We start from the raw sequence: 12,330 nt of genomic DNA, 5'->3' as shown, positions 1-12,330 counted from the left end.
TCAGTTTCTATCTCCAAAAATACCATTACATCAGAGGTGTGGTCCCAATGTGGCATTGTTTATTATATAAGCTACACACTGACCCAAGGAGGGTAGAGGGCATTAAAGTCATGCTCATCCTGGGATGCATACTTCATGACAGGCAGCTTTTCTGGTGCAGAACTTACAGCTTCCCGAGAGAGTTGCCATCTACACACCCGGCTGTTTCCTGATATCCTATCCAGGTATGGGGCGGGGGCAAATTCCATAGATCAGGCCAGGTGGAGGGTTATAATCTCTATGCTCTCAGGCATGGACATAGGGTTAGGTAGGAATCCCTGTAACATCTAGAACCACACACAACATGGTGGGGTTGTTCATCTGCCTAATTATTGCAGCACAATTTGTTTATACTAGCTTGCGATTGTTCAATAAATGTATTGAAAACGTATCTTGTGTCTCACCTTAGCATGTGTAACTGAGTGTGTAAGTGATACGATCTATTTCCATAACTTCCCTGGGGAGCCGGTGTGTCATGTTCAGTTTGCCGTAATCAATCTCTACCCTGACAGGTTTAGAGATTTCGGTGAGGCACTGTGAGCTACCCAGGGCTAGGCCAACAGCTACTAACTGTATGGGTTGCACTCAGTGTCCCACACTTGGCAGTGCGGCCATCCTAAACACGCAGACCTATTAGCAAAGTACGACCCACATAACACAGGATGATCCCAAGGTTCCTGGAATGGTCTGCAGGAGTAGGCGGGGAGTCAAGCTCGGAGGGTCACCAAGTGGCTTCCCTGGGAAGTGGCTGTTGCTAGAGATAAGGACTTTGGTTTTGTCTGTGTTCATGAAGTTAGGGACGTTTGCTTTGTGGGTGCTGGTTGAGTCAATAAGGGAGAGGAGGAGCTGTGTATCATCTTTGAAGGATACTTTGCTGATGCCATGGGCTCTGACAATGTCTGGGAATGGCGTCCTGTAGACTTGGAAGAGTGTTGGGCTCAGTTAAGAACCTTGAGAGACTCTGCGGGTAAGTTTCTTGGGCTCTGAAATGTAGGGGGAGTCTAACTTATTGAGTTCTGTCTGTGAGGAAGGAGGATATTGACTTGAGAGATGGTCCACAGACACCCAAGTGCTGAAGCTTTCTGATGAGTGAGTTGTGGGAGACCATATCGAAAGCTGTGGAGAAGTTGAGGAGGATGAGTGCGGCCATTTCTCTTTGGTCGATGATTCTTCTGATGCCATAGGTGCTAGCAATGAGGGTTGTTTCTGTGCTGTGGTTGGTGCCAGATTGCGACCTGCCTAGGAGTTGAAGGCGTTCTAGGTGGTCTGTAAATTGGGTAGTGATGGCTTTCTCCATGACATTAGCTGGAAAAGGTAGGGGCAAGGCAGGTCTGTACCTACTGAGGGTTTTGGGGACTTCTGTCACTTTCTTTAGTAGGGCAATGATGTCTGCATTTATCCAGCAAGACAGGAAGGTGGCAGTGGCTATCGGGGTGTTGATAGTGGTGAGTGCAGGGGAGATGATGGTTCTTCCAAGGTTGTATATGAAGTGGGGGCATGGGTCTGTGGGATCTCCTGAGTGGATGGTACTCACATTAAGGTGGTGGTGTCTTCATTTAAGAGGGGCTTTCAGTTGCTTAGCTGCTGTTTGGTGATGAGGGGGGTGTCCTGCTGGGTGTTCATATCAGTATGCTGTGAGTCAAATGTGTTGTAGAGCTTGACAATCTTCATTTTGAAGAAGTTTGGTAGGTAGTTGCAAAATGCTTGGGATGGGATGATGTTGCTGGCAACTATGGTGTTGGAGAACTCCTTGACAATGGTGTTGTTGGGTCTGGCTTCGAGTCTGCGAGTTAGGCCCTTTTTCTTTGTGTCTCGTAGTTGTTGGTGGTAGAGATTGAGAGTGGCTTTGAATGTGGGTCTTGCAGTGATTTTTTGTTGAGTCTCTGTTTTCTTTCAAGATGTTTGCAGTGGCGCTTGGACTCCCTGAGGTTGTTTGTGTACCAGCTGGGTCATTTGTTGTTTGTGGAGGTCTTGTTCCTGGTGAGAGCATTGGGGTTAGCATAGTTGGTAAGTCATTAATTGAAGAGATTGGTGTTGAGATTGTTTGCGTTCCTGGTGTTGTTGGGTGGGCACTCCTGTCAGGTCTTGTTCTGGTTTTCTTTTGATACTTTGCCCCAATGTCTTGATGGTATATGATGGCTTATTGAGTGTCTCTACCTATAAGTAACACAAAACACTTTCATTCATAAACCAGACCTATTGGGGTATTGTCAATGCTTGTTTGAAAAGTGATCAGTGGTAAAGACACAGGGGGAATGTCCGTGTATCCACCTTGCAGTCCTAAGAAGGAGAGTTTTTACAGTACATGTTTTTTCAGCCAGCACTCATTACCAGTACTTATTTGAGCTAGTGGTTGCTGGTGGGACTCACCAGCATTCATTTTAGCAGACTCACTTTTTTTTTCTCAACAGACTTTGATTCAGAGCAAGGAAAACTGCAAAAAAGAGGAAAGAAGGATAAAGAGAAAGACAGGAAAACAGTGACAAACAGAGAAAGCAGGGATGAAAGGGAACCTACAAAAGTGAGATGAAGAGGCAGGGAGTGTCTGGTGGTAAAATAAAGAGGCATGAGGTGGAATCAATACTCTACAGCCTTGGTACGCTGCAACCTGAACTTCAGTAGTGCCACAGGTGGGCTTCTGAGCAAGATTATGGGCACTGGCACTAATTATTTTACAAAGAAGCACTACTCGTAACCTGACAATGGCTATGAGAGAGCCTGCCAAAGATTTGTGAAAAGCACTAAGTTGAATTAGCTCAGTAGACGTATGTCCGAAGATTGGAAAAGCACGCGGTCTGTGCTGGTACTGCATGATGTGTTAAAAGAATAGGGGCCAGATGTAGGAAGTCGTTTGCATGGTGCAAACTGAGAAAATCGCAGTTTGCGCCATGCAAACAGCCTTCTGCGATGCACATTCACAATTTGCGAGTCAGTACCGACTCGCAAATTGTGAATGCGACTCGCAAATAGGAAGGGGTGTTCCCTTCCTATTTGCGACTCGCATCGCAATGCAGAATTGCTTTGTGACCGCGAATTCGCAGTTACCACCAGTGTCACACTGGTGGTAATTCATTCGCAAAAGGGAAGGGGTCCCCACAGGACCCCTTCCCCTTTGTGAATGTTGTTAAAAAGGTTTTTTCAGAGCAGGCAGTGGTCCAATGGACCACTGCCTACACTGAAAAAACGAAACCAAATGGTTTCGTTATTTTTTTTATTTTGCAACTCGTTTTCCTTTAAGGAAAACGGGCTGCAAAATAATAAAAAAACTGCTTTATTGAAAAAGCAGTCACAGACATGGAGGTCTGCTGACTTCAGCAGGCCACCATCCCTGTCAGTGCAGGGACTCGCTATGGGGTCGCAAAATGCGACCCACCTCATTAATATTAATGAGCTGGGTCTTTGCAACCCCATAGCGAGTCGCAGACGGTGTCTGAGACACCGTTCTGCATCCGAATTTGCGATTCGGAAATTGCGACCCGCAATTTCCGAATCGCAAATTCGGACCTTGCTACATCTGGCCCTAGATTTCTAAACAGAGCTCTATGAAATGAGGCAGGCAGATAACAGCAGAGAACACCTACACAGGTTATGCAAACTGTACTAATGCTTCTCTTTGTAGGCTCCAGACCTTCTCTACATTAATGTAAAGTTTTATCAATGGAGGCTGTTCTACGCATCTGGAGCTGTATTATATATCAGGTGCACTGTTCCTGTGTAAATTGTGAGTTGGGCAGTTCTTTGTTTATGGACCAAATAGTCCCAGCGCAGGTGGAAGGAATCTCGGACCTGTGCGCCTGCTCTAAAAAAGTGCACCAGTAAAAGACAAAGCTGTTGTCTGAAACCTTGTTTCTGTTTCTCACTGCCAGATGACAGCATCATGTGTTTAGGTGGAAAGGACCCCCTCGATCCCTAACAAGCTAACATATTGTGGCACCTTGTCCACCTGTGAAGAGCAGCCTGTAGCATGCCAGGGGCGTCCATGCTCTTATGTGGCCCACAAGCTGTGCACCTCCTTATGGTCAGCTTGATCTGCTCCCTTTTCTTGCATATTAAAGAGAGGTCACTCAAACATCTGCAGACTATGGGGCATAAAAATGTCTGCAAAGAGCTATTGCACAGCGAGACCCATGTGTAATGTAGCCCTCTTGCTGTTACATCCTTCCCCTACTATGAACGCTATTCCTCGCATTATTAGTCTGCTGCTTTACCCCAGTGCATGTTTAAACTACCTCCACATAGCACTTAAAGATCACACTATACTCGGTTTAATAGCCCATCTTTGGATTGTTTCTAATATTCCTAGAGCTCTTGCTTTCAGTCCTCGCAAAATACTCCAGTAAGGCATCACAAATGTGCTTTAAAGCAATAACACAGCTTTAATTTTTGTGCTGGTTTTAGATCATTTCAGGATTCCAAGCAGGCCTTTTGCCACAAGCCTCACTTCCTCCCATTGACATTCTCTTGATTAACTAACTGTCCCAAGGGATTCAACTTCATAGTCTCTGTTGTTTTCTAATGAGGATCCGCTGCCCCAGGCCGCAGCAGACTTTAGAATGATGCGGATCAGGTGAAATTAAGGGAAGCTGATTCTGAACAATACAAACATCGATCAAAGATCTCACGTTTGTTACAGTTCAAGTCATAAATCTGGCAGTTATGGAGCATAGACTGCTGTGCTGTAATCTTTCAGAAATAGTCAATCATTGATTGTCATTACTTTCCTGCACTTACTCTTTCAAGAAACCTTTAGAAAAAAGTAAACAAATGACAGGAGCCAATTCAATTACTCCATGCTGCTTTATAGAGCAATGGTTGGCTTTGCATGGTGGTTACGAGAGTAGCCAGAAAATTAAAATACCCCGATCCCCACTTTCACACAAACCTCTAACTGGCCGAGCAAGAAAGTACTCCTGGCTCTTCCTTTAATAGTTTCCGTCTCCCTTGCATCCACTAATCTCTCCATCCATACTGCCACCCTTCCACCCATCCATCATCCCTTCACCTTTCCATCCATCCTTTTGTTAATCTGATTAGCTACAGAAATTACATCCATCCATATGTTCACTGATTCATCAATCCTTTTACCCATGCCTCCACCCTCATACCTTTCCATTCATCCATCGGCCATTAACTTCACACATACAGGGAGTGCAGAATTATTAGGCAAGTTGTATTTTTGAGGATTAATTTTATTATTGAACAACAACCATGTTGTCAATGAACCCAAAAAACTCATTAATATAAAAGCTGAATATTTTTGGAAGTAGTTTTTAGTTTGTTTTTAGTTTTAGCTATGTTAGGGGGATATCTGTGTGTGCAGGTGACTATTACTGTGCATAATTATTAGGCAACTCCACGCAAAAAAAATATATACCCATTTCAATTATTTATTATTACCAGTGAAACCAATATAACATCTCAACATTCACAAATATACATTTCTGACATTCAAAAACAAAACAAAAAAAAATCAGTGACCAATATAGCCACCTTTCTTTGCAAGGACACTCAAAAGCCTGCCATCCATGGATTCTGTCAGTGTTTTGATCTGTTCACCATCAACATTGCGTGCAGCAGCAACCACAGCCTCCCAGACACTGTTCAGAGAGGTGTACTGTTTTCGCTCCTTGTAAATCTCACATTTGATGATGGACCACAGGTTCTCAATGGGGTTCAGATCAGGTGAACAAGGAGGCCATGTCATTAGATTTCCTTCTTTTATACCCTTTCTTGCCAGCCACGCTGTGGAGTACTTGGACGCGTGTGATGGAGCATTGTCCTGCATGAAAATCATGTTTTTCTTGAAGGATGCAGACTTCTTCCTGTACCACTGCTTGAAGAAGGTGTCTACCAGGAACTGGCAGTAGGACTGGGAGTTGAGCTTGACTCCATCCTCAACCCGAAAAGGCCCCACAAGCTCATCTTTGATGATACCAGCCCAAACCAGTACTCCACCTCCACCTTGCTGGCGTCTGAGTCGGACTGGAGCTCTCTGCCCTTTACCAATCCAGCCACGGGCCCATCCATCTGGCCCATCAAGACTCACTCTCATTTCATCAGTCCATAAAACCTTAGAAAAATCAGTCTTGAGATATTTCTTGGCCCAGTCTTGACGTTTCAGCTTGTGTGTCTTGTTCAGTGGTGGTCGTCTTTCAGCCTTTCTTACCTTGGCCATGTCTCTGAGTATTGCACACCTTGTGCTTTTGGGCACTCCAGTGATGTTGCAGCTCTGAAATATGGCCAAACTGGTGGCAAGTGGCATCGTGGCAGCTGCACGCTTGACTTTTCTCAGTTCATGGGCAGTTATTTTGCGCCTTGGTTTTTCCACACGCTTCTTGCGACCCTGTTGACTATTTTGAATGAAACGCTTGATTGTTCGATGATCACGCTTCAGAAGCTTTGCAATTTTAAGAGTGCTGCATCCCTCTGCAAGATATCTCACTATTTTTGACTTTTCTGAGCCTGTCAAGTCCTTCTTTTGACCCATTTTGCCAAAGGAAAGGAAGTTGCCTAATAATTATGCACACCTGATATAGGGTGTTGATGTCATTAGACCACACCCCTTCTCATTACAGAGATGCACATCACCTAATATGCTTAATTGGTAGTAGGCTTTCGAGCCTATACAGCTTGGAGTAAGAAAACATGCATAAAGAGGATGATGTGGTCAAAATACTCATTTGCCTAATAATTCTGCACTCCCTGTAGATCTATCAGCCTTTCAATCTTCCAGTCATTCATCTTTCATTCTTCTGCCAATCTTTCCAAACGCTGATCCATCTTTCCATGAATACTTTCGTTCATCCTTTCACCAACTGATCCCTTCTCCCTTCCATCAATGAATCCTTTTAACCATCCATCCTTGCACTCACTCTTCCTTTTTTCCCAACCGCCGTTCTTTACACTTTGCTATTTCACTTCTTCTACTTTTCATAATCTTAATCTTCTGCCTTCTCCTGTTCCAACTGTCCAGTTTCTAATTACCACAATTCTCTCTATCCTGGCATTAATTTATCTTTCTTTTCTTGCTTTAATTTTTCTTACTTGCCTTTCTAAAACACTATTTTCTGCTCTTTGTGACTTTTTTTCATTTGTATCATTTATTTTCCTTTTTTGTGCGGGACGTGTCTCACACAGCAGCGCTCAACCCGCCCCCCCCCCCCCCCCCCCCCTCACTTTTTAGAACTGCCCTGGATTTTGTTTGCAGTCTTGCTGAGGCTGATGTAAAGCTACTAAACTTTTAGTAGATAAACACACTTTGGCTGGTAAAGCAAGGGGTTCACAATGCCACTGATGGCGGTAGTTAATTTACACGCAATAACCACTAACGAATGGCATTATTCTGCTTTGAGGTTCAAATAGTTTGCATAGTTTGAACATCGATTACCAACAATCAGTGCTTGATTTGTAGGATAAAGAGTGAGGGTGTCTCGGCTGGCGCTATTAGAGGTCAGAGTGCTAAATTCCATGGTTGCACAGTCCTGAATCCACCTAATGCCTCTCTAGTCCACTACCAACCAATCGAATCCCTGTCCATTCATCTCACTCTCACAGGTTCCTTCATTCTCCCTTTCTGACAGGTTTTCAGTCTCTTTCTTTCTTCTTCTATACCTATTGTGTTTTCCTCTTTCTTGCTCTCGGGAAATGTCTCATGAGGAGAAATACGTAATGGTCCCTAAAAATGAGTGCTGATGGTCCCCACCAGCAACAACTGGCTGAGGTTAAGCACTGACAACAACTAGGGTACAAGTCGAGGATACACACCCGTAGACGGTGTCCACCCATTCTTTTGACTGGGTGAGCACCATCCTTCCTTGCTAAGATGTTTGTACCCTAGTGAAATATGCTAAATTTGTCACTGTGTAATTTTCCGACACAAGAACACATTGAAAAGTGTGTGCATTTAACTTTCTGTTCTGTTCTGATTCTTTCTGTCTGGATAGCAATAAGAAGGTGTTAGTTTTTTGTTTTTTTTCAAATATCTGGGCCAAAGACAATGTCCTGGTTTAAAGAGTCCTCAGACATCTTTCTATACCAGTAAAAACCTGTCTGGGAGCTATCTGAAGCATCACATCTAGATTTCAATGCAATAGAAGGAAGCAAAGGCACACAGCATCACAAGTACTTAAGAGAAACTACAGTTTGGAGGCATGCACTCTAAGAATGTCAGATTTGATGGTATGTAAGAGTATTTACATGAAGGACAATTTAAATAGTACTATTTATTTATTTATTTCATAGCTTTACTTAGCCCAATGTAGGGTGTCAGAACACTTCACCTTACATGTATACATTATACATTGACAATAAATCATACTCATGTGTAAATCAATGTACATGATTGCCACACAAGACAGTGAGGGTTACAAGGTGTAATAATCACATATTGTCCTTTATAGCTTACTATGCTACATTAGTAGGATTGCAATTTATGAAACGTTAGTTACAAAAAAGATCTATGCATTAAAAGCAGTAACCCATTTACCATGCTACAGAAAAAAAAATCTGGCACCTGCATGTTACCCACTGTGCTTTGCAGAAGATCTATTGACCCTCTGGCACAAATTCGACTAGACAAACCACCGATTTCTCCAGCAAAAGCATTAACCACCAGAGTTGTCTTACTATTACAGTTATTCCCTGATATTTACTGTGTATACAAATATCTCTGCAGCAGGTGCTTTAACCCCATAAAACATTTTATAATGCAGCATCTTCAACCAATAAGCCCAGAACAGATTTACTGTCACATGCCTCCTTTTTGCCAGTTTCTTTGTGGCAGTATTTAAAACATAAAGCTACATGTTGAGCGGTAGATTTATGAAGATTTTGCACTGGGGTTGCATCATTTTCCAGTGCAGTCTCGGCATGGAATCGATATTGGGATCTCGAACGTCTTTGTGAAATAAAAGTAATGCAATGCAGTACATAACGCTGCCTTGTGTTACCGGGCACCAGCTAGGCATTAAATGGGTGGTGCATTGGCATTCCCACGCATCTACCCATGTATTTCGATGCAAACTCATATTTATAAAGACTTGCAAACATGGGCTTGTTGCAAAATAGTCCACACACGTGAGGCTGGCATACTGAGGAGAAATATCTTTCTTTCTTTCTTTGGGACGTGACGCCACTTCCCATGAAGCCAAGTTTGATGTCACGCACTGTAATGCTACCCGCCGTGATGTTTCTTTCATTCTGCCTAACATGGCTGCCCCCCTCACCTACTTCCTTTATCAGGACTTCTGCTCAGCCAGCAATTATAATTCAAATACAACAGGGAGGCAGAATGTGTACATTTGTGATATTTGCATGTTGGAACTGCGCAGTCACCAGGCACATTCTCAGTTTAGCGCATGATTTGACATGCACCATTAGAATATAGAATTATCAAGCAGAAACAGATCGGCAAGTAATTTTCATTTCATTTTCTTCATTTATTTGTATTGAATTGCTGCAGTGCTATGTGGGTCTTTCTCAGCTCTGCCTACAGACAGGTAAAACAACAAGATTAAAGACTATCCTTACGTTTCTAAAGCAAACGTGGGGCGCTGCCTCTTCCCCACACTGCTTCTGGTAATCAGCCCAGTCAAAGTCAAGACCCGAATAACCTGCAGTAGAGAAACAGTAAAGGATCGTCAATATCAAAGAACGCTGATATAATCCTATGGCTCAAAGACAAAGAAACAGAAGCATTCACGTTTAGTATAAAGTTGTTTGAAGAATCAGGACTGAACTATACAAAACTAAAAAAGAAAATGAAGATACCTTTGGGGGATGTAAGATTGACTCCATTTATAAGGCACCACTGAATGGGTAATATCCCCAGAGAATCTGCGTGGCAGAGAAATGAACTGACACAAGGTTCAGCTCTCAGGTCATCGATCGTCACTTGGAAATAATGACTGTTAAAAACCTGTAGATAAGTAAATACATTTTGATTAGGAAATTAGGTGCAGTACTATGATTCTCAAACAAAGCCTACCTGGGTATGTGCCTTTCTTACAGTATTGTATGGTGAGTGAGTAGGTTATCTAAACCAGCTGCTTTTAACATTCAAACTTCCTCCACTGAATCACGATTGAAAGCCTGGGGCCTGGCATAAGCAATTTCTATCATCTGAACAACAAAACAAAACATAACATTACAGAAACAAGAACATTCCAAACAAATACAAACATTCTGACATATTTTTTTTTATTCACACACAAAAAATGTAATTGTAATTGTGTTGGGGAGGTTGGAGACTCTGCAAATGTGATTTTATTTCTTAAAGATGAGGCTAGACTCTAGCATGTCACTTTTTCCATTTTCCTCCTCATGCATGCTGTCTTTTGTTAGCACATAGCAGCCTTTCAGTAGAGGTTTCCAATCTTTTCACACTAGATGAAGTCAGCAGTATTTGTCTTGCGCCCACAAATAAAACTGAGGCGAGCAACAGAATTTGTCATGTCCAGTCTGAGTGCTTTTATTTTTTTCAAAATTGCTTTTTTATCTATATATAGTTTATGAATCTACTGTTATTAATTTTCTAAACAGCTCCGGACTGCCTGAGTACGCATTGTGGACTGCCAGAGTTTAAGAAATAAGCTATCTCACTTAAGAAAACACTACTGCATCCATGATATATATACCTATATATATATATATATATATATATATATATATATATATATATATATATATATATATATTGCCTAGTAGTGGTCACCACTAGGTAGTTATAGTTAGGACCTAATTTTTATATAAAAAGTGTTTTTTTACTTGCCTATATCTTTTGGGTGGCTTGACAAATCTTCACAAATCTTTCCTAAAAAGTTTGCCAGTCTGCCAGCTGTGCCTGGAAAGTTTTGGGGTGATCCGTCCAGGCGAACCGAGAAAAAGGGGGGTTCCCAAAAGATGTTTTCCCCATTTATTTTTCCATAGGGATTTTGAACAGCGATAGAGCAAAAACTACTGGATGGAATTACACCAAATTTGACTGGAAGGTAGGTCCTGCTCCAGAAAGCGACTTTTTTGTTTTGGTGTAATTCTATTCAGCAGTTTTAAAGAAATTAAAGAAAATCCAAATTTGTGTATCTAGGGACGCAAATGATTCACAAACCCTTCCAATCTTGTGCAGAGATCTGATGGCTGAAAATACTTCAACAACAGAAGCTGTTAAAGTGTTGTCAGCCATCTTGGGACTCGGCTGAAGCTGAGTCCCACAAAACCCTAAAAAATAAAGGAAAGAGGCCAGGGTACGACACCCTGACCCCTTAGTTCTGGTGGTGGGGTCCCTCCCTCCCTGGACAAATTTTTAAAAAAGAACCACCACCTCCCTGGGGCTATGTCCTCATTGGAGGGGGGCTGCGCGGCCCCCTTCTTGGAGCCACAGATGGCCCTGGGGACCGCCACCCCCAGGACCAACTCCTACTATGTCCCGGGGTACGCACCCCGGGACATTGCTGTTTGCTGTGGCTTGGCTGCAGTTCTGCTGCTGCAGCCAAGCCACAGAAAGCACTTTGGGTTTTGACAGCGTGACCTGTAAAGCAGGTTCCACTGTCCCTTGCGAGATGAAAAGCTTCAGTGAGCACAGAGCTGCTATCAAAGCAGCTCCATGATTGCTGAAGCAACAGCACTGCGCCAGATAGCCATAAGGGCATTTTGGCTCTGCAGAAAATGTTCCCAGATTCTTCATTGTACATACTAAGGGTCTGATTACGATCTTGGAGGATGGGATACTCCCTCACAAACGTGACACATAGCCCGTCTGCTGTACTGCAAGTTTCATTATATCCTATGGAACTTGTAATACTGGGGACATGATTGTTTGTCATGTTTGTAATGGAATATCCCATTCACCAAGATTGTAATTAGGCCATAGGTAATGTAAGCAGCCTCAGTTATTAGACCGAGTTGTCTCAGCAAGAGAATTTCTGTGTAACACACTAACCTATGTACATGTGCTTTTTTTTGCTTTAGAAGATGGGCTTTCTGTAAGTTTTCACCACAGTACCAAGGCTCCAGGTGGTTTGATCTTTATCACTTTCAGACCTTGGTTATTTTAAATGAATAGAGTTTTTTTTTACAAGTGTTACATAGAGTGTGCACTGTTCTTAGTAAATACTTTTTACTACTCTGTGGTGTATTCCTCATGAGAGTTTCACTGTCTACAAATAGTGTGATATAAACTAAACACTCTTTACAGTACCAACTTTTCTGCTCATATTGACTTAATTTCTCAAAGCAGGTCCATTGATTGTGAGGAGTTTGATGCAGATTAAAGCTATTCATAGTAAAGCATTAATT

General features: G+C 42.5%; 1 protein-coding gene across 3 annotated transcripts in view; it reads right to left on the bottom strand.

Annotated features, from left to right (window-relative positions):
- The window catches only part of SFMBT2 (Scm like with four mbt domains 2), an 872,139-nt gene that overhangs the window by 281,282 nt on the left and 578,527 nt on the right, over positions 1 to 12,330 (bottom strand). For all 3 annotated transcript variants that reach the window (XM_069229268.1, XM_069229271.1, XM_069229269.1), the window contains 2 exons: positions 9,808 to 9,955; positions 9,568 to 9,650 (listed from right to left, as the gene is read on the bottom strand). In XM_069229268.1, coding sequence (XP_069085369.1) covers positions 9,568 to 9,650; positions 9,808 to 9,955 — 231 coding nt within the window. The remainder of the gene's footprint in view (positions 1 to 9,567; positions 9,651 to 9,807; positions 9,956 to 12,330) is intronic.

The sequence above is a fragment of the Pleurodeles waltl genome, chromosome 4_1, assembly GCF_031143425.1.
Source record: "Pleurodeles waltl isolate 20211129_DDA chromosome 4_1, aPleWal1.hap1.20221129, whole genome shotgun sequence".
Taxonomy (NCBI): Eukaryota; Metazoa; Chordata; class Amphibia; order Caudata; family Salamandridae; genus Pleurodeles; species Pleurodeles waltl.
This window is presented reverse-complemented; position numbering and strand designations above follow the sequence as displayed.